Source organism: Populus trichocarpa, chromosome 6 (genome assembly GCF_000002775.5).
Source record: "Populus trichocarpa isolate Nisqually-1 chromosome 6, P.trichocarpa_v4.1, whole genome shotgun sequence".
In the NCBI taxonomy this organism is placed as follows: domain Eukaryota; kingdom Viridiplantae; phylum Streptophyta; class Magnoliopsida; order Malpighiales; family Salicaceae; genus Populus; species Populus trichocarpa.
The window spans coordinates 24,823,632-24,848,918 of record NC_037290.2 but is presented as its reverse complement, the minus strand read 5'-3'; the positions used below and the strand labels follow the sequence as shown (position 1 = coordinate 24,848,918).

General features: G+C 33.8%; 3 protein-coding genes across 3 annotated transcripts; 2 read left to right on the top strand and 1 right to left on the bottom strand.

The window, feature by feature from the left end:
• Window positions 1-2,765: 2,765 nt before the first annotated feature.
• On the top strand, window positions 2,766-10,193 carry LOC7471566 (pleiotropic drug resistance protein 1). Its single transcript, XM_024604414.2, has 24 exons — window positions 2,766-3,356; window positions 3,441-3,561; window positions 3,673-3,761; window positions 3,851-3,935; window positions 4,022-4,181; window positions 4,272-4,348; window positions 4,442-4,495; window positions 4,583-4,673; window positions 4,765-5,066; window positions 5,163-5,444; window positions 5,581-5,897; window positions 5,983-6,143; window positions 6,231-6,334; window positions 6,436-6,592; window positions 6,667-6,774; window positions 6,864-7,024; window positions 7,298-7,630; window positions 7,815-8,105; window positions 8,209-8,292; window positions 8,385-8,518; window positions 8,742-8,969; window positions 9,066-9,237; window positions 9,499-9,753; window positions 9,845-10,193. Exons 1-24 carry the CDS (start codon window positions 3,028-3,030, stop codon window positions 10,100-10,102), a joined length of 4,353 nt encoding a protein of 1,450 aa, XP_024460182.2. The 5' UTR covers window positions 2,766-3,027; the 3' UTR covers window positions 10,103-10,193.
• A 316-nt stretch (window positions 10,194-10,509) lies between these two features.
• LOC7495749 (probable protein phosphatase 2C 22) lies at window positions 10,510-14,107 on the bottom strand. The gene is made up of 4 exons (XM_002308602.4): window positions 13,616-14,107; window positions 12,833-13,039; window positions 11,766-11,977; window positions 10,510-11,338 (listed from the first exon to the last, which is right to left on the bottom strand). Exons 1-4 carry the CDS (start codon window positions 13,772-13,774, stop codon window positions 10,768-10,770), a joined length of 1,149 nt encoding a protein of 382 aa, XP_002308638.2. The 5' UTR covers window positions 13,775-14,107; the 3' UTR covers window positions 10,510-10,767.
• Window positions 14,108-17,351: 3,244 nt separating this feature from the next.
• LOC7495748 (protein CHLOROPLAST VESICULATION) lies at window positions 17,352-18,384 on the top strand. The gene is made up of 2 exons (XM_002309559.4): window positions 17,352-17,772; window positions 17,910-18,384. The coding sequence occupies exons 1-2, from the start codon at window positions 17,678-17,680 to the stop codon at window positions 18,247-18,249; spliced, it is 435 nt and encodes a 144-aa protein (XP_002309595.1). The 5' UTR covers window positions 17,352-17,677; the 3' UTR covers window positions 18,250-18,384.
• The last annotated feature ends 6,903 nt before the right edge of the window (window positions 18,385-25,287 follow it).

Sequence of the window (25,287 nt, the reverse complement as noted above, 5' to 3'; positions counted from 1 at the left end):
GGTTTGAAGATATCTTTACAAAAATAAAATGATCATGACAATGTAATTCCTTATAGTTTCAAGGAAATAAAAAAAATTTGTTAGCAACCCACTTGGATGCATGTACCCTAAACATATATATATATATATATATATATATATATATATATATATATATATATAAAAGATTGACCATGGACGGCAGATTTTTTTTCTCCGGATCAATGGGGATTTTGGTCACATGGGAGAGGAGAGGACTGCTAGCTAGGGTTAGGGTTTTCAAGATGGTGCTTAGAATACAGCCTAGGTTTTGAGCTTCCTAGCTGGATATCTGGTTGTTGCGTTGCTGGGTGGCATATATCCTGTACGTAGCCCTGAGAACTTACAAAATAAAAATAAAAAAAGATTGACGTACTATAGAAGGATCAAGAGAAAATATTTTCACGGGCTAATAATCTTATTTGATTTGACGAGTAGCGTGCTGTTGTAATATTTAAATATTTAGTGTGATTTAACCACACAAAAAAATCTTTGGGCTGTGACTGTGTGATGATTAAAAAAAAAACAATAATAATTAAAAGAGTAGTTGGTACGTATAAGAGGTATAAAATATGAACAAAAAATCGAAAAACCATATAATAAAGTTTATCCTAAAATCCTAATGCTTTTGTGGAACCCGATCACCCTTGCTAGGACAAAAATATATCCTAAAGATTACGGAAAATCTCTTAACTAGCTCATTAATTATAAGCCACATGAATATATTTATAAATAATAGTCAACTTGTGGGAATTGTGAAGCACAGTGGATTCATTTCTACCCCTTTCACGTGTTTTTTTTTTTAATATTAAATTAATATTTTTTAGTATTTTTTATGATTTTAATATTAAAAGTAAACTAAAAATAATATTTTAATACATTTTCAAATAAAAAATACTTTTAAAAATTATAATTTACAGTTGTATACCAAACACACAAACTCAACAAACAAAATGTCATCCTCTGTCTCGCACTTGAGGGTCTAGCTGCTGTGGTCAATCGTGTGACTTGTTCCGCCCCCGTCCCGAGTTCGACCCTCTATGTGCACGCCTGTCACCCCCGCGGTGCTTTACCTGCTCCTGGGCTTACAGGATGTCCAGTGGGCCGTGGAAAATAGTCGTGGTGCGCGTAAGCTGGCCCGGACACCTCACGTAAATAAATAAATAAAAAAAAGAAGTTCATGGCGGAAAGACAGAAAATAAAGACCTGTATATAGTGTTTGTCTCCCATCAAAGTGTGCACGGGAAATTAAAAGAAAAAGAAAATGCAATGATTTTTTTTTCTTTTTCCCTTTCATTTTACGCGCGGGAAAAGTCTCGTACAATTAAAATTAATAAACTATAGGTTGGATAATTGACTTGAATTGACATGCGTCAATTTAAAATAAAATCATTTTATTTTGGGTTGGCCTGTGTTTATTAACAATGCAGCATCCTACCAGGAGACTATTATAAGACTTTATAATATAATAATAATAATTAAGAAAATGTAATTATGATTCTAGGTTGAAGTAAGCACAGACGTCACAAGCCTTTCATGATTTCTTTATTTTTTCCCCTTATAAGTGCTCTTCTAGAATTTAAATTTGATAACAAAATTAGGAGATAATTTTGTTTTTAAAGAAGAAATAAAAATTTAATAATCAAGGTTAAATCTTGATTAATTTAATAATCTAATAAAAAATAAGGTAAAAACAACAATAAAAAAAATTGTCTCTAACAAAGCTGGACTAACACGTGAAATTCATGATTTGGATGTAAGGCAAATGACAGTGTGAATGCGGTTGCTTTATAAAGTGTTTTTCACTTGAAAATATATCAAAATAATATTTTTTTTAAAAAAAAATTATTTTTGATATCAGCACATCAAAATGATTTAAAAACACCAAAAAAATATTAATTTGAAACAAAGAAAAAAATAAAAAAAATTAAATTTTTTTAAAAACGCTTTTAAAACGCAAAAACAAACAGGGCTAAGTCAGGCCAAGTGCCTGGCCCATCAAGAAATGGCTCGTGCACATGCCATTTATTTTTTTAGGTTAATAAGACAATGACATGTCATCCGCCTCATTTTTTTTTAGAAAAAGATAAATGACACTTCATCTAGATTCCTATATTTCAGCTATTATGGTGGCTATAAAAACAGAGTTTATGTTTTCTTCATTCAAAAATTCATTTTCAACTCATTTTTTACTCAAAAAAACCTAGAAAACACTATAAGAACCTTGTTAAACCAATACCTCAAAAATGCAAAAACAAAAAAAGAAACACCTTAGAACTTGAAATCAACATAAAACTAAAAAAATTTATTAGCTCGTATATAGTTTTTTAGGTATTTTTAAAATAAAAATAAATTGATCTATCTTTTTTTTTTCTAGTTTAGTTGAAGAGTTAGAAAATTTATAAATTTGCAGGCAGTAAGTTATTTTTAGAATAATAATTTTTTTTAAATAGTTTTTAAAAATAAGTTTTGTAATTGTGGATGCATGGCTTTGCATGAACGGAAGTGCCAAAACTAATTGAAGAGTATTAAACCATGATTTTAAAAACTATATATGCACTAAAGTATTATATTTGGATGTATTTTAAAAATATATTTGACATGAAAAAATATTAAATTAATATTTTTTAAATATTTTTAAGTATTTTTAAGTGAAAAATAAATTATACCATAATACTAAATACACATTATAAATCTTGGTGTGTCTATATATATACCATTTCTTGACACTAAGCCTCTCAAAAAATTACAAACCCCATCAATTCTTCAACTGAAAGGACAGAGAAGAAACTCACGTTGTTGTCTCTACTGTCTCCTCCATAAACGCTTTAAGGTAGAGAAGACAGAGAACCCATACCATATTCAAACCAACTGACCAAAGTGCTTCGGGTACAAAGTTCATATCTGTCTGGTTTTTCTTGCATGAAACTTGAAGAAAAATTCAAAAGTTGCTCTTGCTTCTTCATGTTTGAATGATAGTAGCAACATTTTGATAAAGAAACTAAAAAAATGGATGGTGCTGGTGATATATACAGAGTAAGTAGTGCACGTTTAAGCACTTCTTCTAATAAATGGAGGAATAGTATCCCTGAAGTTTTTTCAAGGTCTTCTCGTGATGAAGATGATGAAGAAGCTCTAAAATGGGCTGCTTTAGAGAAACTCCCTACTTATTTACGTTTGACAAGAGGTATTTTAACTGAAGAAGAAGGTAAAGCAAGAGAGATTGATATTATGAACCTTGGTTTAGTAGAGAAAAGGGATTTGTTAGAGAGGCTTGTTAAGATTGCTGAAGAAGATAATGAGAGGTTCTTGTTGAAGCTCAAAGAAAGGATTGACAGGTATTGGTTCTTCAAACTTCAATTTCATCTCAGTTTCTGAAGATTTTCTTTTCTTTTTTTGATCAATTTGGCCTTTTTCTTCAGAGTTGAACTGGAAATTCCAACAATTGAAGTCAGGTTCGAACATTTGAATGTTGAGGCAGAAGCTTATGTAGGAGGTAGAGCGTTGCCTACAATATTAAACTTCTCTGCTAACATGTTAGAGGTACAAAAGTTACAGAAATCATACTAGCTTGCTTATCTATTTTACTTGACCAAAATTTGTTATCTGTGAATTGAACTCATTGGTTGCTCTGTATTCTTCCTCTCTTCAAAGGGGTTCTTGAGTTTTCTTCACTTACTTCCAAGTAGAAAGCAGCCATTTCCCATTCTTCGTGATGTCAGTGGAATCATCAAGCCTCGTAGGTCAGTAAAACATTAAGTTAGCAGTGTTTTTATACAGCAAATTCTGCAAAATGGTTGGTTCCTCACATTAGTTCATTCAAATCTTGCAGAATGACACTGCTTTTAGGCCCTCCAAGCTCAGGCAAGACCACTTTACTAATGGCTTTGGCTGGAAAACTTGGTAAAGATTTGCAGGTAAGGAGATAGGGATTTTCGTATTTGTTTTCAAGAAATTATTTTGCCTTGTATATGACCTGACCTTGATATTTGTGAAATTTCAGTGTTCAGGAAGTGTTACTTACAATGGACATGGGATGGAAGAGTTTGTACCACAGAGGACATCAGCTTACATTAGTCAATTTGATCTTCATATAGGAGAAATGACTGTGAGAGAAACACTGTCTTTCTCTGCGAGATGTCAGGGTGTCGGACCGCGTTACGGTCAGTGATGCACCATTGTTTCAACACATCAGTTGTTTGATTAATAAAGGGTTTGAAATTAATTTACTGCGGGATTCTGAAATTGTGTAGAGATGTTAACTGAATTATCAAGAAGGGAGAAAGAAGCAAATATAAAACCAGATCCTGACCTTGATATTTACATGAAGGTGAGGAAGGATGGCGATAGAATTGAGTCCATAATCATAGTGAGAATAGAGTTTTCACCGTTAAAATATGCTCTAAATATTTGGATTCTGCAGGCAGCAGCACTAGAAGGGCAAGAGACTAGTGTGACAACATATTATATTCTCAAGGTACTTGCTGCAAATCTAATTAGGTCAGTGAGTTGCAGGATTACAAATATGGATATAACTAATCTTTCGGCTTTTACAAATTCACAGATTACAGGACTTGATATATGTGCTGATACCATGGTGGGCGATGAAATGATACGAGGCATCTCCGGTGGACAAAAGAAGCGACTCACTACAGGTAAAACATTAGGCAATTTTTTTGGTATTGTTGGCAATAGTCTTTATGAGCATAAGCCATACCTGAGTATCTTCTGGTCTATGTGATGTAGGTGAGATGTTAGTTGGACCAGCAAGAGCACTTTTCATGGACGAGATATCAACTGGTTTGGACAGTTCAACAACATTCCAAATAGTGAACTCACTCAGGCAAACAACACACATCCTCAATGGAACTACTCTCATCTCTCTACTTCAACCAGCACCAGAAACCTATGATCTTTTCGATGACGTAATTCTTCTGTCAGATGGACTAATTGTGTACCAAGGTCCACGTGAAAATGTTCTTGAATTCTTTGAATCATTGGGTTTTAAATGTCCGGAGAGGAAAGGAGTTGCTGACTTCTTACAAGAAGTAATACTAGCTATAACTTCAAATATTATGTTTCCCTTGCCGATCTTTGAGCAGCTTTGAGCTTGTTTATCAACCTTTTCTGGTGAAATGGAACAGGTGACATCAAGGAAAGATCAAGAGCAGTACTGGGCAAGTAGAGATCAGCCTTACAGCTTTGTTTCAGCCAAGGAGTTTTCTGAAGCATTCCAATCATTTCATATTGGTCGAAAACTAGGTGATGAACTTGCTATACCATTTGACAAGTCCAAAAGCCACCCTTCTGCTCTATCAACTGAGAAATATGGTGTCAGCAAGAAGGAACTCTTGAAAGCTTGCATTTCAAGAGAATTTTTGCTCATGAAAAGGAACTCATTTGTCTACATTTTCAAATTCACACAAGTGAGCATTCTTCTTCTTGTTTTCTGAAATTATAGCCATATTCTGTGTTCTCAAGGATCTGCATATATTCAAAAACTAGAATAAACTTTGAGCTCTTCACTGTTGTGACAATAATAAGTTCTTCCTTCATTTTCAGCTTATTCTTTTAGCTTCCATAGCAATGACAGTATTTCTAAGAACGGAGATGCACCGCAACACAATAACGGATGGTGGGATTTATATCGGTGCTCTTTTCTTTGCTATCATTGTCATTATGTTCAATGGCTTTTCAGAGCTTGTCATGACCATCATGAAGCTTCCTGTTTTTTACAAGCAAAGAGACCTTCTCTTCTATCCTCCATGGGCATATGCCATACCTACATGGATTCTCAAGATCCCAATCACCTTTGTAGAAGTTGCCATATGGACCACCATGACATATTATGCTGTAGGCTTTGATCCAAACATTGGAAGGTGGGGAAATTGAACTTGTCAATGAATTTGTTTCAAGTCCTTGGACTTCAGGTTCCAGAATTTGCTGAAAAACCTTTCGTGGCAGGTTTTTCAAGCAGTACTTGATATTCGTATTGGCTAACCAGATGTCATCTGGGCTCTTCCGAATGATGGGAGCACTAGGAAGGAACGTAATCGTGGCCAACAATGTTGGTTCATTTGCATTGCTTGCTGTACTAGTTATGGGAGGATTCATCTTATCAAGAGGTGACTTGGAAACATTTACTCTCATTTATTTTGTTTAGTGTGATGAGATTAAATTCTGATGATGAACCCTATATTCTTTTGTATTAGATAATGTGAAGTCCTGGTGGATATGGGGGTACTGGGTCTCGCCGTTAATGTATGTGCAGAACGCCGTGTCTGTCAATGAATTTCTTGGGAATAGTTGGAGACATGTAAGATTCATGTTCTTGAACTCCGACAAGAGTATATATTGAAGACTCAAAGAAAATGCTTCAGCTAATACTAATAACATGGAAATATCTTTGCGCCGCAGATTCCTCCTAGTTCAACAGAGTCATTAGGAGTTACTTTATTGAAGTCTCGTGGAGTTTTTCCAGAAGCACGTTGGTATTGGATTGGAGTAGGAGCTTTGATAGGATATACCTTGCTTTTCAACTTCCTTTTCACCTTGGCTCTAAAATATCTCAACCGTGAGTATATCTGCATTTTACATGTCCAGTTTTGAAAGTTGAGCCTGCGGTTCTGATGATTGAACTGATTGCAGCATTTGGGAAGCCTCAGGCAATTTTATCAAAAGAGGCCTTGGCTGAAAGAGATGCCAACAGAACTGGAAATTTTATTGAACTATCAACAAGAGGAAAGAGCTCTTCAGGTAAGTCACAAGACTCTCGTACATAGATACGTTGCTTTTGTATCTTGTATGATGCAAGCTATAAGTTAAGCTTCCTTGAAACATTGCAGAAAGAGGGAAAGACAGCAAAACAAATTCGTCAGCTAGGGCACCATCTTTAAGAATGCCTAGCCTTGGTGATGCCAATCAAAATAAGCGAGGAATGGTTCTCCCTTTTCAACCGCTTTCTATCACTTTCGAAGAAATAAGATATTCGGTAGACATGCCGCAGGTACCTTAAGGCTTTAATTATGAAGCAACAATGTAAATATTAGCAAGCTTAAAGAACAATTAAATGCTAAAATTTCAGGAGTTGCAGACAAAATGGATGAATTCATTCTCTAAGTAATTCTCCCAGTTTCATCGCATGAAAAGTTTCTGAATCTGTTGGAAGTCTCTAAATTTGAAAATACTTTAATGTTCAGATATCTTACTTGCTTTTCACAACCATTCTATTGAAATGCTGGCGGAGGTGTGCATCCTGACTTTTGCCCCACACTTGCAGGAAATGAAGGCTCAAGGTATTCCTGAGGATCGTCTGGAACTTTTGAAGGGTGTCAGTGGTGCTTTCAGGTCAGGAGTCCTAACAGCTCTAATGGGAGTTAGTGGTGCCGGCAAGACCACTTTAATGGATGTATTATCTGGAAGAAAAACCGGTGGTTATATTGATGGAAGAATAAGTATATCAGGATATGCAAAGAACCAGCAAACATTTGCTCGCATTTCAGGATACTGTGAGCAAACTGACATTCACTCCCCTCATGTGACTGTCTATGAATCCTTGGTTTATTCCGCATGGCTTCGACTTTCCCCCGACGTTGATTCGGAAACAAGAACGGTACATTTCTTTCCTTTTCTTTCTTCTTTTTATTGGAAAACGATGAGGGGTGAAAGTAAAAGCATCCAACTTCAAGGATGCACGCTGTAGTGAATAGGAAGAGATAAATTCTAGATAGAAAACACTAGACTACAACTTTTCAGCCGTCAGGTTATTGACAGTAAATTCAATCAATGTGTTGCAGATGTTCATTGAGGAGGTCATGGAACTTGTGGAATTGAACCCTTTAAGAGAAGCACTTGTTGGATTGCCTGGTGTGGATGGTCTCTCCACCGAGCAGCGCAAGAGGTTGACGATTGCAGTTGAGCTTGTTGCTAATCCATCCATAATTTTCATGGATGAGCCAACATCTGGCCTTGATGCCAGGGCAGCAGCCATAGTTATGAGAGCAGTGAGGAACACAGTGGATACTGGAAGAACTGTAGTGTGCACAATACACCAGCCAAGCATAGACATATTTGATGCTTTTGACGAGGTGAGACATATTTTTCTTGCTAATGAGCTATCAAACAGTTTCGGTTCGGTTTCCGTTTCTATTTTCTTCATAAAGGCTCTAATCTGATATTGTCACGTTCTAGCTATTTTTGCTGAAAAGGGGAGGTGAGGAAATTTATGTGGGTCCAGTAGGCCGCCATGCTTGCCATCTAATCAAGTATTTTGAGGTTAGCATATCATTTGCTTGATGGAGAAGATAATTGAATCGTACATTCCTTATTTCTAAATTCCTAATATTGAGGACTTTAACCTTTTGAAGGAAATTGAGGGAGTTCCAAAGATTAAGGATGGTTACAATCCTGCAACTTGGATGTTGGAGGTTACTTCAGCAGCACAAGAAGCAGTTCTCAATGATAACTTCACCGATATCTTCAAGAACTCAGAACTATACAGGTCTGACCACCTCACATTTCATTTTTCTTTTTAACAAAATAAGAAGGGGTGAGAAAACAAAAGGAAACTTTTGTGGATTTTGTGCTCAGATTTTGAGCTGAAAACAGCTATGATTGGAAAATTATTTAAAGAATCTATGTGAAGCTTCACAAGAACTACATCATTTTCTGATGCACATAATGTTACAAGGCTATATATTGACAATTTTCAGTGAATTATTCAGGAGAAACAAAGCCTTGATCGAAGAGCTAAGTGCTCCGCCACCGGGTTCAAAAGATCTATACTTCCCAACTCGATATTCACAGTCCTTCTTCACCCAGTGCATGGCTTGCCTATGGAAGCAGCATTGGTCATATTGGCGAAACCCACCGTACAATGCAGTGAGACTGTTATCCACAACAGTCATAGCTTTAATGTTTGGGACCATATTTTGGAATTTGGGCTCCAAAAGGTATAGAGAAGTTCAGCATGTTCTTTACATAAGCACTAAATCGCCCTCCTTCTCTCCCTGGCTCTCCAACTAAAATGAAATGTTCTTGAATTGCAGAAATAGAAAACAAGATATATTTAATTCGATGGGTTCTATGTATGCCGCTGTTCTTTTCATAGGAGTGCAGAATGCTACATCAGTGCAGCCAGTTGTCGCTATTGAGAGAACAGTCTTTTACAGAGAAAGAGTAGCAGGAATGTATTCTGCATTGCCATATGCCTTTGCACAGGTAAATTGGTTTCGTTACTCGACCGTTCTGTCTTTTTGGGCACGAACTGATTCATTCATCAATGCATTATCCATCTATCAAAAGCTATGCTGTACGAATACAGGACACAAGCATGAGAATATGAGCTATCAGAATTCAGAACACTAGATACTTAGATGAGACTTTTGCATTCGAGACTACTAACAGCTTTTTGCTTGTTTCGAGATTCTAGGAAATTCAACCGTGAGGTTTCCTCACCTTAACATTTTTTTTTCCATGCAGGTTATGATTGAAATTCCATACACTTTAGTCCAGGCTCTTATATATGGAGTTATAGTGTACTCCATGATCGGTTTCGAATGGACAGCTATCAAGTTCTTTTGGTACATCTTTTTCATGTATTTCACCTTATTATACATGACTTTCTATGGCATGATGAATGTTGCCATCACGCCAAACCACAGCATTGCTTCTTTAGTTTCATCCGCATTCTACGCAATATGGAACCTTTTCTCAGGATTCATCATTCCTCGGACGGTAACTTCCCACTACCCTATGTGTTTTTATACCTCCTATCAATATCAAGAACACAACATGACTAAAGATGATTAACTCTTGATTCTAACAGAGGGTTCCTATCTGGTGGAGATGGTACTGCTGGGCATGTCCGTTCTCGTGGACCCTCTATGGATTGATTGCTTCACAATATGGAGACCTCGAGGATAAATTAGAGGGTGATGAAACAGTGAAAGATTTCTTGAGGAATTATTTCGGCTTTCGGCATGACTTTGTTGGAATCTGTGCAATTGTAGTTGTTGGGATGTCTGTGCTATTTGCCTTCACCTTTGCGTTCTCCATTAGAACATTTAACTTCCAGAGAAGATGAGAGGTTTTTTCTTCCTTTTTACATGGATAAATGTATAAACCAATCAACAATTTATCATATCTCAAGTTCTATTTGTTCTATTGATCATAAATTTTGCTCCCGTTGAAAATGTGAATAAAAGTTGACCAGGCCAGCTTAAGCTAATTCATGATGAGAGTTGACTCCTGCAAAAGAGGGGAAGAGGGAAAATATGATGGGGTCCTCTCTGAGTCTGAGGGGACTTTTCAAGGCTCAAGTCTCGAGTGTTTACAAGGATATCAACCCAGCATTTATAGGCATGGTTACAGCACTCCGACTCGGAGATTATTAAAAGTTAAAACAAAAGCCTAAAATAAAGTTCCAGACTTGAGAGGAAGAGAGAGATGGAACAAAGATCGTAACAAAATCAAACACCCAATACAAACCACTTCAGTATATGCTCCATATTAATATTATTAGCCTAGGATTGATGAACAGGTTTAATACCGCACATCGAAATGTCTTCATGAAAGAACAACTCTGTCAAGGCTGAAACAAGATGGAACTTCTAACAGAGCAACAGATTTTAGTTTATCAGCTTGCCTCCGCATATGTTACAGTTGAAACTCAATTGAATCAATATCTAAAACTACAACTAAAACTCTAAATTAGAAAAAGAAAGGGAAAAAAAGGAACCAGTAACTGCCTCATTTTGCCAAGTCATCCAAGAAGCTCTGCAACTCCCTCAAACCATCGGCGGATATGCTCCTGTGAACCCTTGGGCGTGGGGCAACCAAGTTACGGGGAGGCTCGGACTGGAAGCAAACCACGATAACAGCTAAATTATCGCCACTCTTCCTCTTCAAGGCTTCATCAACAAGATCTTTGCTGCACATGACTGGGTCATTGTGCTCCTGAAGCCTCCGCCTAGCAAAATCCACAGCGTTTTGGCTCCTGAACACATCCCAGATCCCATCACAACCTATGATGATGAATTCATCTTCCTCTGTCAATTGTCTAGTCATAAGCTCAGGCTCTGCACTCAATGGCCCACCATCACTGCCACTACCTTTCAGCCCTTCCATGTGCCAGTCTCCCAAAGCACGAGCTACATTGAGGAGTCCATTGAGATAACCATCATAAACATACCCCCCAGATGCCTCAATGCGCTTCCTTTCTTTGCTACACGTCGGTTTGTGATCGTTAGACATGTCAATGGCATTGCCGCCGCGGCACAACACTGCTCGACAATCTCCAGCATTTGCCACAACTAACAACCTGTTGTCAGAAACAAATAGCATATAAATAGTCAAAAACTTTCAGTTCTCACAAACCAACTTCTAGAAGAGAACTTAAGGCCAAGCCTTACAAGTTACAATCATTTAGCTGCAGCTTTTTATCTCCTAAAAACTCATTATCAGCCTCCCTAAGAAATATCCAGATGGAGGCTTGCCCTTGAATATGGAATATGGCTAAACCCTATTTCAGGCTCATAAAAAGCCTTCTATGGTTTTGATAGCTCATATCTACCATGCTTCTTAGCTCCATATTAGGGTAATTGGTGAAATAAAGCATTGAGATTCTTAACAATCTAACTAATAGAATGCATCACAGCCTAGGTTAGCGAGCATTCAATGCTCCAAGAAAGAGAATTAAATAATAGCCAGTAACATATAAAACAGTTGGTGTATGGATAAATGCTAACCTCCCAACAACAAGAGCTGCCAGTGCAGTGGTTCCAGAAGCAAGAGCTGCATCCAGGGAGCAAGCCTTCGCAAAAGCAGAGTCAGTTTGCAGAAATGCAGAAGCAATGACCCTCTCAACCTCCACCGGAAAGTCTTCATCCTCAGCAATGAATCTTGGCAGATGGTAGCATGCAAAGTCAGCAGCATGCTTTCCACCATGTCCATCAAACACCTAACCATCAATATAAAACTCTATGTTAAATTGCTAAACATTACAATCACCAAACTAATGCTAGATATAAAACTACAATCAACACAGATCTGTGCCCCGTGAGAAATGAAAAACCAACAATAACATCAAAACCATGACTTGCAACATCAGTAATAGGTTACCACATTATGTAAGCACAACACTGCCTCCTTACAAAAACCACCATTACCTCCATTGCCAACACATTACAATCACCACTAGCAATATTCAATAACATCATAAACATCTTTTATAACACCATTCCTCTAACACAGCCATCATTAAAGACTGAAATCAGTGGCACCAGCATTTAACAATCCACCACCATTAAATCCTACCCAACCACAGCTGCTGCCATGAATACATTCACCATTTCATCAAAAACACAACCGACTTGAACCAATGCTCATCACCACCATAACTGACATTGATGCCATCAGTATTGCACTCACAACCAACCACACAAAAACATAATGTTTTACCATGGCCACAATAATCACAAAAACATGCTACAACTATGCTTTGAGACAGCAGAAATTGAAGAAAAGATAAAAATATTGTGTTTCTTCAACACAAGCGAAAACAAAAGGTTCTATTTTTGAGCCTCAACTTTTGTATAACAACCTGCAATACACTTGATTGAAATGGTGTTATATTGCGAAATGCAAGATTTTAAGAAATTTGATAAGAGAAAATTTATAAATAAATGTGAAGTGACAATGCTCTAATAAAATCATGCATATCCCGCACATCATTTGCACCAAAGAACAGCCAGTAGCATTCTCGAATATCCCACATGAGCAAACATGAGTAGAACTAAGAGAAAGAAAATAGTACCCCATAAAAGGCATTGGGCCCATCAGTAGCATTCTTGAGTCCATAATCACTCATAAAATTGTCAGCACACATGTATACATCTTCCATACTTGAGCGAAAGCCAATATCCGCCCATGCTCCAGAACGAACAATCGGAACGAAATCTGCATCGTGATTTTCTGCACCAAGGTTAGGTTTAACAGAGATATCCAACTTCTTTGTCTTCACCTGCACAAAAATCTGGTCAAAACCTTGACAAAAAGAACTGTACATCACCATTCACCGGTACTTACAAACTTTTATACTCCAACAAAAGTCAAAGAAAACAGTTCATAATAGAAAATCTAATCCAACAAAAAGATTTTGATAACAACAGAGCAAGAATATGCTACAGGCTAAAACATAACTCTCTCAGCTCATTTCAATTCTTACTAATATAGTCTCTAACTTCCCAATTCCGTCCACATATTATAATCTATACGCGGATAATGCTAATTTTACAGAAACATTATTCCCGAAATCACTAACCGAAAAATTCTTCCCGTGATTGTTACGAATATGTTACTTAAAGCCACTAGAAGAACAAAATATTTTTTTTTAAAAAAAAAGAATCAAAGCAAACAAACCAATTCAATCCAATCAAAAACCAAACTTTAATTACTCAAACAACAAAAAAACACACTGCCAATTTACATACAAAACCCATTAAGCCACTAAAACATAAACAATAACCAAAACCCAAAATGTTTTTACTAAAAAAACGAAAACCCAGATGCCAAAAAGGTCTAAAAATTAGAAACTTACAAGGGACTGGTGACGAACCAGAGTCTTTTTACAGCTTACAGGCACACTGTCAATGCTAAAACACTGTCTCCACGACGTCGTGGTGGTGGTAGCAGCAGCAGATAGAGGTATTGGTGGTCTACTATTACTTTCACCCGAACTCCCATTATTTCCTTCCATTTTTTCACATTCCTAATAAAACCCACCACCAAATAAAAAAAAGGGGGCCAAAAACTCTGATTCACCGAGTTCAGTTAATTGAGCAACTCACTGAGTAAACTCAGGAAGAAATAAAACGTTGGAGGTAGAAATATTTGAACTTTTTTTGAGAATGCGAGTGGTAGAGAGATCAATTTGGAGATTTGTTAGGGTTAAGGTGAAACTAGGGTTTTGAAGGACGCGACTCTAGCAATTCACTGCTGCACTGTGATCCATGCAGAGAGGGGGGGGGGGGATTCAGGCGTTTAAAACGAGATGGTGCTGTTTTTCTTCTGATGGTGAAGTCAAGAGAGACGGTTGGTTTGGCTTTAGAGGCGGACGGTGACGACGTCGTTTTCAGTCAGATTTGGTTGTGCGGCTTTCTCTGTCAAATCAATTTTTTTTATTTAATTATCTTGTTGACTGCAGATTTTTTAATAATCTTTGATGTTTGCTTGCCATGAATTTAACATGCTATTTGTGAATCGTTTTTAAAAGTTAAATTTTCACGATTTGATTGTAATAATTCTGAAATATTTCTTATTCAGGTAAAAATATCTAACAAAAAGTTGTGTTTCTTCTAATATAACCTTCTATTTTAGGGATTTTTTTATTTTTTATTATTAAGGATGATCATTGATTTTACTAATGTGTTATATATGAATTGGTTATTGGTAATCCATTCATGTTATTTATATTTTTATTTAATCATAATGAGTATTTTCAAGTTATTTTATGCACCAGTTAAAATTATTTATTTATATGTATATATTGTACTCTTTCATGTCCTTTTTTATTGTGTTCGTAGTTACTTTTGAAAGTGTTTTTTATTCGGAAATATATTAAAATAATATTTTAATCTAAAAACACCAAAAATATATTAATTTGAAGTAAATATAAAAATAAAAAAAAATTATATTTTTCAAAAACATTTTTGAAACACAAAAACAAGTTCATGAATTTTTTAATTTGATTTTTTAATAGCATCTAAGATTGCTCCTATCTTCTAAGGGATATTGTATATAATGCTTTTTAAAAATAATTTTTAACTAAAATATATATATATTTTTTATTTTTTACATTGGTATATTAAAACCATAAAAAAATATATAAAAATATATTAATTTAATTTTTTTATAGAGAAAAATAATTTAAAGAGCAATAGCTAAGTCAGTGCAAATAAAATGAATATTATTTTAATAAAGGATATAATATTAAAAAAAAAACTAAACACTTAATAATGTGTTTAGAAAATATTCCAGGATAGCGAAAAATCAAAATATAGACAAATAAAATGGATTATTATATAAAAAAATAATAAAGCATTGTTAATATTGTCTCATAATCACCCACGTGGTTGAAATTCCCCATTGCATACAGTCTCCTTGCTTCAGCTAGATTTGAGGTTAAATTACAGCACGTTTTTACTTAGGTTAGATTTGATTGTTATTTTATATGCTAATTTAGACCGACATTTAACTATATTTAGGGTTGCGATGTGATGGTAACGTGAAAAACACGAAGATGAAGATTTAATTTTGGATTAATTGAAAATATATTAATATTATTTTTAATTAAAAATATATTAATATTATTTTTTATATCTTTTATTTTTAATATTCACATGTTAAAGTGATTGAAAAATATTTAAAAATATTAATTTAATATTTTTTACAATTTAAAAAACACGATCCTTAAAAGGGTATAGATCATGGCTAAATAAGAACTTATTTAATTTTACATTTCAAAAGTGTTTTTGAAAAAAATTAAATTTTTATTTTATTTTTTTACTTCAAATTAATTTTTTTTAATGTTTTTAGATTATTTTGATGCGCTGATATCAAAAATAATTTTTTAAAAATAAAAAATATATTATTTTAATACATTTGTTAGTGAAAAAATATTTTTTAAAAAAATTATAATCCCACTTTCAAACAGATTTTAAATTACTTTTTTTTTTTTTACGAGGTGAATTTTTTTATATAACAAAAAAAGATGTTGAAAATTGGGCATGCTAGGTGGTTAGACCTAACTTTGATTTGTAAAGAAATGAGAGAGGTAGGCGTTTTGTTTCTTCGTTTAAGCTAACTAACATTCATTCATTGCTATTCAGTGACAAGACATGTGAATTCAGGAGTATAATCGACCTAACCATATGCTAAAAAGGTTATTTTCTATGAGCAGTTTCTTTTTATGTTTTAAAAGTGATTTTAAAGATTATTTTTTTTGTGTTTTTTATTATTTTGATTAACTAATATAAAAAATAAATTTTAAAAATAAATAATATTATTATTTTAATATATTTTTAAATAAAAATACTTTAAAATTTAAATGCTGCCGCAATAATGAACGGGTTCTATATCTTCTAAGACAAAAATATCTTAAGAGATTTCATGATAAAAGCAAAGTTATTATGTATGAATCGATTTATATTATAGGCAGGTTGATCTGAATCAATTAAAATAATATTTTTTTAATTTTTTTTTAAAATTCAAATGGTATCATTTTGAAAAAAAAAATCAAATCATATTTTAATTGGGTTTACTTGTCAAGTCATTCGGGCTTGACGGAGTTAATTTCACATGTATTTTTAACTTGATTCAAAGTCAGATTCTAGATCGACTTGTCATTCCATACTAGAAGTTCATATTTGGTATTGTGATGTAAAATATTTTTTTCTTGAAAATATATTAAAATATTTTTTATTTTTTAATATCAGCATATTAAAATTATAGAAAAAAACTAAAAATATTTTTCAAAATAAACATTTTCTTAAACACATAAAAAAATAAAAGGAAACCTGTTGAACACCGGTAAAAAAAATTCTCCCCATTTAAGTTTTTCTTCTTGTGAAAAATAAAATAAAATTGAAGTACTCAATAACTTTATAAAAATTCACTTTGATACCCTCAAAAAAAAAAAAAAAAATTGTTTCTGCAAGCCGAAAGCGCCATCGTGGGTTTTTTTTTTTTTTTTTTTTTCTGAACAGAGAATAATCTCTTTAATCAAGAGGATGGAATCGGAGTCAAAATACACGCAGCCCAGGAACAAGAGACCTGCAGGCCCATAGAATGCAAGAATCGAGCAAAAGAGATTCTAAGCCCATGCCAAGGATAGTTAATACCAATCCATCCAACGGCCTAAACCCAACAAAGAACATGAAACCTGTCTTGTCTTGGACCCAACGAATTATTATTATACAACCACACCCAAAAAAAAAAAAAAATTGTTTTTTATTTTACTTTAAATTATATTACTTTTTATGTTTTCAAATTATTTTTATTATATTTTTAAATAAAAAATATTAAAAAAACAAATATTACCTTAATAACAAACTTCGTACACTTCTTGTTTTTTAATAGCCATATTTAACTTAGTTCCCAAGATAAACCTGGTGATTTATCAATATAAACCTACAAGATTATTTTGATTTAAACAACGTTATTTTATTTAAAAGATTTAAAATAAACAAATTTTATTTTAAAAAAATTGGAAGTAACCAACCAAGACACAATCCCATTAAACTGGAACTTGCTATAGGATTTAAAGCGATGCTTGAGGAAAAAAAGAGGAAAAGGTTGTGTAAGTTTCGCAAGCAATAGAGGGTGGTGTGACAGGCGAGGAGGACTGCCTTGTCCTGAGCTACTAATCTTACGATCTACAAGAAACCATTCCCAACACGCGTCTCAAACGCCAAACAGTGGAAGACGGCAAGCAATGAATGGTGGCTTGATTCAAGGGTCGGTCTAACCCACGTGTCCAAACACAAGCAGCCATTTTTGTCAGCTCCCAAGCTATTGGCTCCTCCTGTCTCTATATATTGAACCATCTACCCGCCATGAATAGTTGAATTGAACCTTGAAAGAGAATACCCAAAGAGAGAATATGGCCATCAGAACTACTTGTCGCCTCAATCTCTCCCCTCCAGGCTCTGGCTCAACCCTCCCTTCTTCCTCTACAAAGAACTCCCAGGTTGCCTGGTAAGTCAAAACCTCATTTCATCTCAATTATTATCTAGAATATATCAAGAATATGCTATTTTGCTCACAGCAGAGACCACTTCATTAATTAAAATGACTAAATTAGACACTAGTTTTGAACATTTTACCTCGTGTAGGTTCAAGAATGAAAAGTGGAGGAATCGATGTGTACTGGGCGCGGCGTGCATGATAATTGGACTTGAAATGGGAGGTGGTTTAGTGGGTGGTGAAGATCTTGCCATGGCTAGGGAGATGCAGGTGGCTGTGGAATCAAAAGAAAACTTGAATGGGCCAAGGTGGAGTGACAAGAGAATGTGCCCTCCATGGAGTCGGAATTCGCTAGAGACTATTGTGCCGGAGAACCTTCCAAGGCCATCGGCTCATAGGAGGTGGGAAGAAGTTCGCTTTTCCAAGAACAATGCTCCGGCCGTCAAAGTGATTGTGATCAAAAGAAGCAACGGTTGCTTCTCCATGTAAAACATACACAATTTCATTTTTCATAGCATACATGTATTTTGTTAAGCAGTTTAGGAAAAGGATCGTATATGTATACAATATGCTTAGTAAACATTGTTGAAATACATCAATAAGATTTACCAATTTTAGCTTCGAGTGAGTGGCATCTTATTTAATTGACAAAATTTAAATATTTTTTATTTAAAAATATATTAAAATGGTTTTTTTTTAATATAAAAAAATATTTTTAATATCAGCGTATCAAAATGATCTGAAAACACTAAAAAATATTAATTTAAAGTAAAAAAAATTCAATTTTTTTTAAAAACGCTTTTGAAAAATAAAAATAAAAATATTAAATTTAAAAATAATAAAAAGATGATTTGATTAATAGTTTTTATTTAGTTTATAATTATGGAGACTGATGATATAAATATTAATCTAATTAGATTTTATTTTAAATTATTTTGAATATTAATCTAATTAATTTTTTTTTAATTTGATCTAATTAATTAAATCGGTTGATATAAGACTTTGCTAAATTAACTCAATTAATGTAATTATATAACAATACGGATTTAAAACCGATCAAAAATCATAACAATTATGATATCGTTTACATTTTTTATTTATTTTGGGGGGTATGATTTTTAGAATATCTTGGAAACATACTGAGCGTTGACCATTGACATTAGAAATATCTAAGGTGGCTACAAACTGGGAGTACACGTAGTACAGATTCATGATTGGCTTAGAACGAGGAAGAAGTACAGCTTGGAAGTCTCTTCAAATATCACCAGGAGATCCTATTATGGCCAGGCCTTTTGGGCTTGATGGGCTTGTAACCTTGTCATGCAGCAAATCGGGCCCATTTTATAAAACATACATATATAATATTTTATAATTATAACATTCTGTTATATAATCTTGAGATAAAAAAAATAATTTCTAATTAAAAATTATATTACAAACATTCAGTTTTATTTAATTTTTTATATTCGTGAACAATTTCAATTCCACAAAAATTAATTATTCAAGTGTAATTTTATTGTCTAGAAATTGACAATATCTAAAAAGATAATTAGATAAAGAATGTGTTAAAATATAATAAAAATTAAGTGAAATTCTTAGAAGATCTCCGATTTTAAACTTTATTATCGTTAAGGATTAATATTTTATTCTTAAAACTTTGTTATTCCTCGCCTAGTGTAAACAGACTTTTTTTTAATAACTCCTCGTTGTTTATGTATATTCTTAAATAAGTTTCATCGAACTAAAATAAATAATTCTTAATATCTCTTAAACAAAGCTATAGAATAAAGATAAAAAAAATAGAAGAACAAGTCTATAAGAAAACCAACAACTACGAAAGAAAAAAACTTGAGAAAATTCTTCCATTTATCTAAGAAATCTATTTATATGACTTTGAAAATGAAAACATCAACACTCATAATTCACGAATCTTCATAACTCAAACATATATAGATGAATTCATCTCAATTCCATATAATTACGGCTCTAATTAATAAAATTAGAGAGATTATCGAATATTATCACACTCAATTAAAAGGGAGATAATAGGTAGAGATCGTACTGAATTTTGTTTTTATATAAAAGTTGATCCTAGGGCACCAATATATCAAGAATGCCCAATAATGGTTTCTTGAGGACTTGTCCAAATGGCGAAGACTAGTAAGAGGCCTCGTTGGGCTACTCTGGTTCTAGTTCCATTCTTGCTGGGCGTTGCTTGATTTTTTGAAATCTTTTCGGATCTTTCTCATATAAAACCCGGGCTCAAGCTCGTTGAAAGGTTCCTAGACCAAGTTGGGTTGGTTCAAAACTATATATGTATGTAGTCTTTTATTATTAATATTTAATTTTAATTCTCAAAACTTAAAACAAGCCTACAGCAACCTATCGAGATTTAATAACTATTAATATTTAACTTGGTAAATAATTCGATACATAACTATTCATGAAAGAGAGTGTAAAACACTTTTCTGGACAAATAATTCATTAATTATTTTCTTATATAAGGCAATAATTTTTTTAATCTTTGACATCAAAACAATAAAGAATTTTAAAAATATTAATTTAATATTTCTTTTTCCCTGTAAAACACTCTAAAAAGAAGAGTAATAAACGCTTGAATAACACACATGTGCGGAATCAAAGAACAAGGTGAAATTAAGGAGAAATACCGAGAAGAATGGAAACTTTATCTGGAACACGAATTGTGTAAACAAAGCAAGCAGCACATTTTTCCTCTCAGAGACTTGGGTGCCATAGCTAAGGTAGAGCCCGAGGGGTAGAGGCGAGAAAACGATGAACCAAATCTTCATCTGTGATATTTCTGCACGCCACAAGAAAAAACAAGAGCCAACCCAACAAAGAATTTCTTAGTAACGTGTCAGAAATGGGGTTGAAATCTTGAACATGGGCTGCATCTAAGCTGGTGATGTTTCTTTTAAGGCCTGCATAAAGCTATTTAGCTTTGACAAAAATTGTGAGTAGCTCTAGCTAGGTATATACATTCTAGGCACTTGTTTCCTCTTACATTCCCATCAAATCCTACGATATTTTCAGTTGCAGCAAAAGAAAATGAAAGGAAAGGAAAAACGAAGCCATGGTCTTACAGGGCCACTCAAAAAATAATCCTTTCACATGTCTGATCATAGGCAAAATCTTGTAGCATCTCGGACAGATTTTACAGAATCATAGAATTCACTAGGCTTTGTGGTACCAAGAACATGTGTTGATTACTTCAGAAAAAAAAGATATGTTCAGATTTATAGCCAAATTAAGTTCTTACACATATCCATCTAGGTATCTAGGAGATTCCATGGTGCACTTCGCCAGATTTATTCTTTCATGTACCTTGATCATGTAAGAAAACAGTACAAATTAAGATGAGGAGGAGGCTTGTTCCTGCTTTGATGTCAAGATTTTTGCAAGAAACTTAAAGGATGCATGTTTAATTAAGATGTGCCTAGGGCTTAATTTACTTTCTTTAATGATAGCAAACTTTCTATATATATATTTTACATCAAAACCGTTGAAAAACATTAAAAACATCAATTTAATGTTTTTTTTTTAAATGAAACTCACTTTTAAAAAGCATTAAAAAAAACAAAAATTATCACACTCACAAACATTCACTAAAACAATAGTTTTGGGAGCTACTATGTGTACACTTTATACATTATCAGATTTAATAGTCTTATCGACGAAAATTTCTAACAGTATTTACACTTATAGTCTGTTGGAACGTAATGGGACCACGGATAAAAACAATCCAAAAAAAAAAAACCTCTCATCATCAATTTATGATTTTTCGGTAAAAAATATACCAATAAATTTAGAGACAGACAAAGAGCGTAAAAAAAAATTACCCGCTTCATTCCATCGGTATCCCCACCGGTAAATTTAACATGTCACCGATAGAAAAACCGTATGTAATGCCATCAATGTTTTTATTTGTCTGTCGATATATATATATCACTGATGAAATATCACCTGTAATTTTGTGGGTAAGTTAACAATAATAATGATATTTGCAGTAATTTATTTTCAACTCTAAATATACATAAGGACTCTAAATTCTGAAAATTCATCAAATTTCCCCCCTATCTGAATACATTGACTGTAAGAGAGCCAAACTTCAAATGTGTCGCACTAGAGAACAAGTCCATGTTTAGTTTGTGGGGGATCCAAGAATTACCATTGCAGTTCTTTTAGGTCTTGGTTGTTGGATTTCTTGTACATTTTCCAACTATGCTTGTTTGCTAACATGATAACTCGAATTCCAACGTATTCAAATCTAGCTTGACACAAGTTCTCCACCGTACGGAATGTGCATCAACCTGTGCACTTGTGAAACAAAGACAGAAGTAGAAGCTCTTAACGAGACAATTCAGGATTCTAATAGCTCCGGGATGCCATTGCAAATGACAAAAAGACAAGCAAGAATCAGGAGCATTTCATCAACATCGGTTGAAAAAAATTCGTGCCATGAGATGCATTATAAAACACTGTTACGAGAAAGAAACGGAGATGCATCACTGATCAAACGTTTCAATTGCACCAATCCTTCGCAGCATAAAATCTTGCTTCTCCCTTATCCTAATTCAGTCCCGGCTTATGTTCTTTTCAACTATTCCAAGAAAGAAAACAAAATCTTCTCTGCCTATGTCTATACTCGTTGTTCTAATATCGCCGTGAACTTCAAAGTTTGAGCGCTCGGAATGCGAACATCCAACGGTTGAAACACTACAGGCCGTCCGCAAGTTCTCGATCGTAGTGTTAGAGAGTTTGTACACCCGATTTCTATCGGGTTCACCGGACGATATCATGTCTCCAACCACAAATCTAGATCGAGATCTGGATGGGTTAAAAAATCATATCCGTATCTCTTCTTCAACCGTTGTTATATGTATCCTGAAAAAAAATGTAAATTCATTAAATTCAAGGAAATAATAACTTAAAAAAAATGGTTGAAAACCAACATACCACAAAGTGTTGAACTCGACTATCCAAGAAATGTTGCACTTTTTTTTGTGTGGTCATCAGTCCGTACATGCGTTTCAATAAAAAGCTTCATCGGATTTGATTTGCGTCTAAGAAGTGTAGCCTACAAGAAAAAAAAATATTATCAATTAAATATATTATAATAAAAAATGGATGTAATAAAAAAAATTATCTATGCAAAATGAATAGAATAGAGCAGCCGGTGTGTACTGTAACGAAACTATAAACACGCCAATTCTGATTTTCTATAGCATATAGCATGAAACGAGGGTATTATTGACAGTTAATTTTTTAAGAGAACGTCCTAGGCATTACAGGAAATTACATGGTTTTGGGATCAAAACTAATATATATATATATATATATATCAAAACAACGTTGGAATAGAAGAAGTTGTACTTGTACTCTCACATTACCTAATAGTTTTCCAGATTTTTATGCTAAATAATTTTAAGGATTACAAGCAAATGTCAACCATGTGACGTTTTATGCGCAATCATTGTAATTGGCCTAATGGCCTGATGAAGAACGCAATTAAATCATATGATGTTGCCAAGAATGAAAAAACATGAAACCTAAACTCATCATATTATTGAACACCCAGTGTACTTCTCGCAAGGAAAATTGCATTTCGATACAGCAAAACGTGTACAAATTAATGATTGCCATAAGAACACCCCATGAAAACGATAGAATGAAATTCACAGCTAGCTAATGAGTGTCAGATTTACTGTGGCCAATCCTGAACCACTGTCCAATATTGGATATATAAGCAAAAATATAGTATCCCTCTACAGAAGCTAGCTAAAGCAGCTTCCACCAGCAGCAGCAGTATCATGGACCTAGATATTGATGAAGATTTCATTGATCATTATTCAACTAAAAGGATATTCCAACCATGCAAGACTACCTAACCTAGCCGCTGGTCCAGACGTTCATAGTATCACAAAATATTCCTTGGCAAGGAAAGCTTGCAAACATGGGGCCTAATTTTCTGAGCATCACCATGCGGCCATGATCACCAGCCCGAACGATTTGCTTAAACTTTTTGATAGGGACACTGATAATTTATTTAGATGTATATTTCCTCATGCGGTCCTTCACTTTTCTCCCTTTAGTATCAATTTAAAATGGGAAAAAAATATAAGATCCATGCTGCAGAGAGATTAGATTGCAAAGTTACAAGCTAGGAATTGGAGCCTTGTCTAGCTAGTTAGCAGAAAAAAGTTATGCGCATGCAACTATGGAGTCAGGTAATTTGGATTCTATTGTAGGCAGCATAAATATCAGTGGCCTTCGCAAAAAGTTTAGGTTCCACCTTAGTTTATAAATTAATTTTGAAAGTTTTTTAAGGAATGAGCCAGAAATTCTGCTCTGTACTTTATAAATCCAGCTATAAAAGCTAAGGGTTGCGCATAATTCCTTGCAATCATATCTATGGAGGGGGATCGGTTGATTGTATTTCTGGTATTGCTGGGCTTCATATAATCCCAGCTTTGGTGGATCCTGCAGTTTCATTTTGTGTTGCTGTCCTGCTCCCCTTCTTGAAAAAAATGATAAACATCCTCATTATTAAACCTTGCAAGTTGGTTGTGACCTGCTCAACATATCTTATGATCTGTTCATGTTTAAAACATAATAATTTAAAGTTGATTCAATTCAATTTTGATTATATTTTTATAATGATATTATTTTTTAAAATCAAACTATATTATTTTAAATTGAATTGCATCAACTCATCCCACGTGTGATTTAGATTTTAATTAGTACTAGTATTTATTGAAGAATTTAATAATGCTTGAAGAGTGACAGATGACATTCTATTAGTTATTATTAGTTATTCATCGGTGATAATTTTTTATATAATATATATAAAAGAAGAGATAAATCATATATAGATATATTTTTATAATTTTTTATGGGTAATGAATTTTATTTTATGAGGGCAAAGAACATGCGTGGTCAATAACTGAGAGTATAAGCTCTTGAGTAATCCAAATCGAAGTGTATGGGCAAATGTGATCACTTCTCAAAACTTGAGGGACCATAAAGATACCTTACCCATTTACATGATATCTACAAGAAATTTAGATTCTTATATAATATTTATAGAGTTTCGAATATCCATTTATGTATTAATTATTCAATTATTATTTCATATATATTTATAATAACAATATTCAAATTATATTTATTATTTATTAAATAAGGTAATTATTAAAAAAAAAAAAAACTACCTAATCAATTAGGGGTGATATGATATCTCTCCCTTTGGGTTAAATTGTAATCCCCATAAAAGGAGGCTGTAATTGCAATTTCATCGTGTCATCATAAAAGGTCAGAACTGTACATTCTGAAGCATCCCAGCCGTTAGATCTACCTTGGAGTTCGCATGATGTCCCTCTTTAGCTGTCCAATCAACGGCTCATATGCAAGCATGCTCTGCACCACAAAGATCCAAATTTCAAAGCTTAGTCAAATTATACCACAACAGGCAAAAGGGTTTTCGACACGTGTAATAAAATATTATGA

What these genes read in the sequence shown, in the direction of transcription:
- LOC7495748 (XM_002309559.4), top strand. Translation starts at nt 17,678, where the DNA reads ATGGCCATCAGAACTACTTGTCGCCTCAATCTCTCCCCTCCAGGCTCT. An exon ending in AAGAACTCCCAGGTTGCCTG is followed by an intron (nt 17,773 to 17,909) that starts GTAAGTCAAAAC and finishes TACCTCGTGTAG; the next exon opens with GTTCAAGAATGAAAAGTGGA.
- LOC7471566 (XM_024604414.2), top strand. Translation starts at nt 3,028, where the DNA reads ATGGATGGTGCTGGTGATATATACAGAGTAAGTAGTGCACGTTTAAGC. An exon ending in ACATTTTCAAATTCACACAA is followed by an intron (nt 5,445 to 5,580) that starts GTGAGCATTCTT and finishes CTTCATTTTCAG; the next exon opens with CTTATTCTTTTAGCTTCCAT. An exon ending in AAGAGGAAAGAGCTCTTCAG is followed by an intron (nt 6,775 to 6,863) that starts GTAAGTCACAAG and finishes GAAACATTGCAG; the next exon opens with AAAGAGGGAAAGACAGCAAA.
- LOC7495749 (XM_002308602.4), bottom strand. Translation starts at nt 13,774, where the DNA reads ATGGAAGGAAATAATGGGAGTTCGGGTGAAAGTAATAGTAGACCACCA. An exon ending in TGGTTCGTCACCAGTCCCTT is followed by an intron (nt 13,040 to 13,615) that starts GTAAGTTTCTAA and finishes ATTTTTGTGCAG; the next exon opens with GTGAAGACAAAGAAGTTGGA. An exon ending in GCAGCTCTTGTTGTTGGGAG is followed by an intron (nt 11,339 to 11,765) that starts GTTAGCATTTAT and finishes TTCTGACAACAG; the next exon opens with GTTGTTAGTTGTGGCAAATG.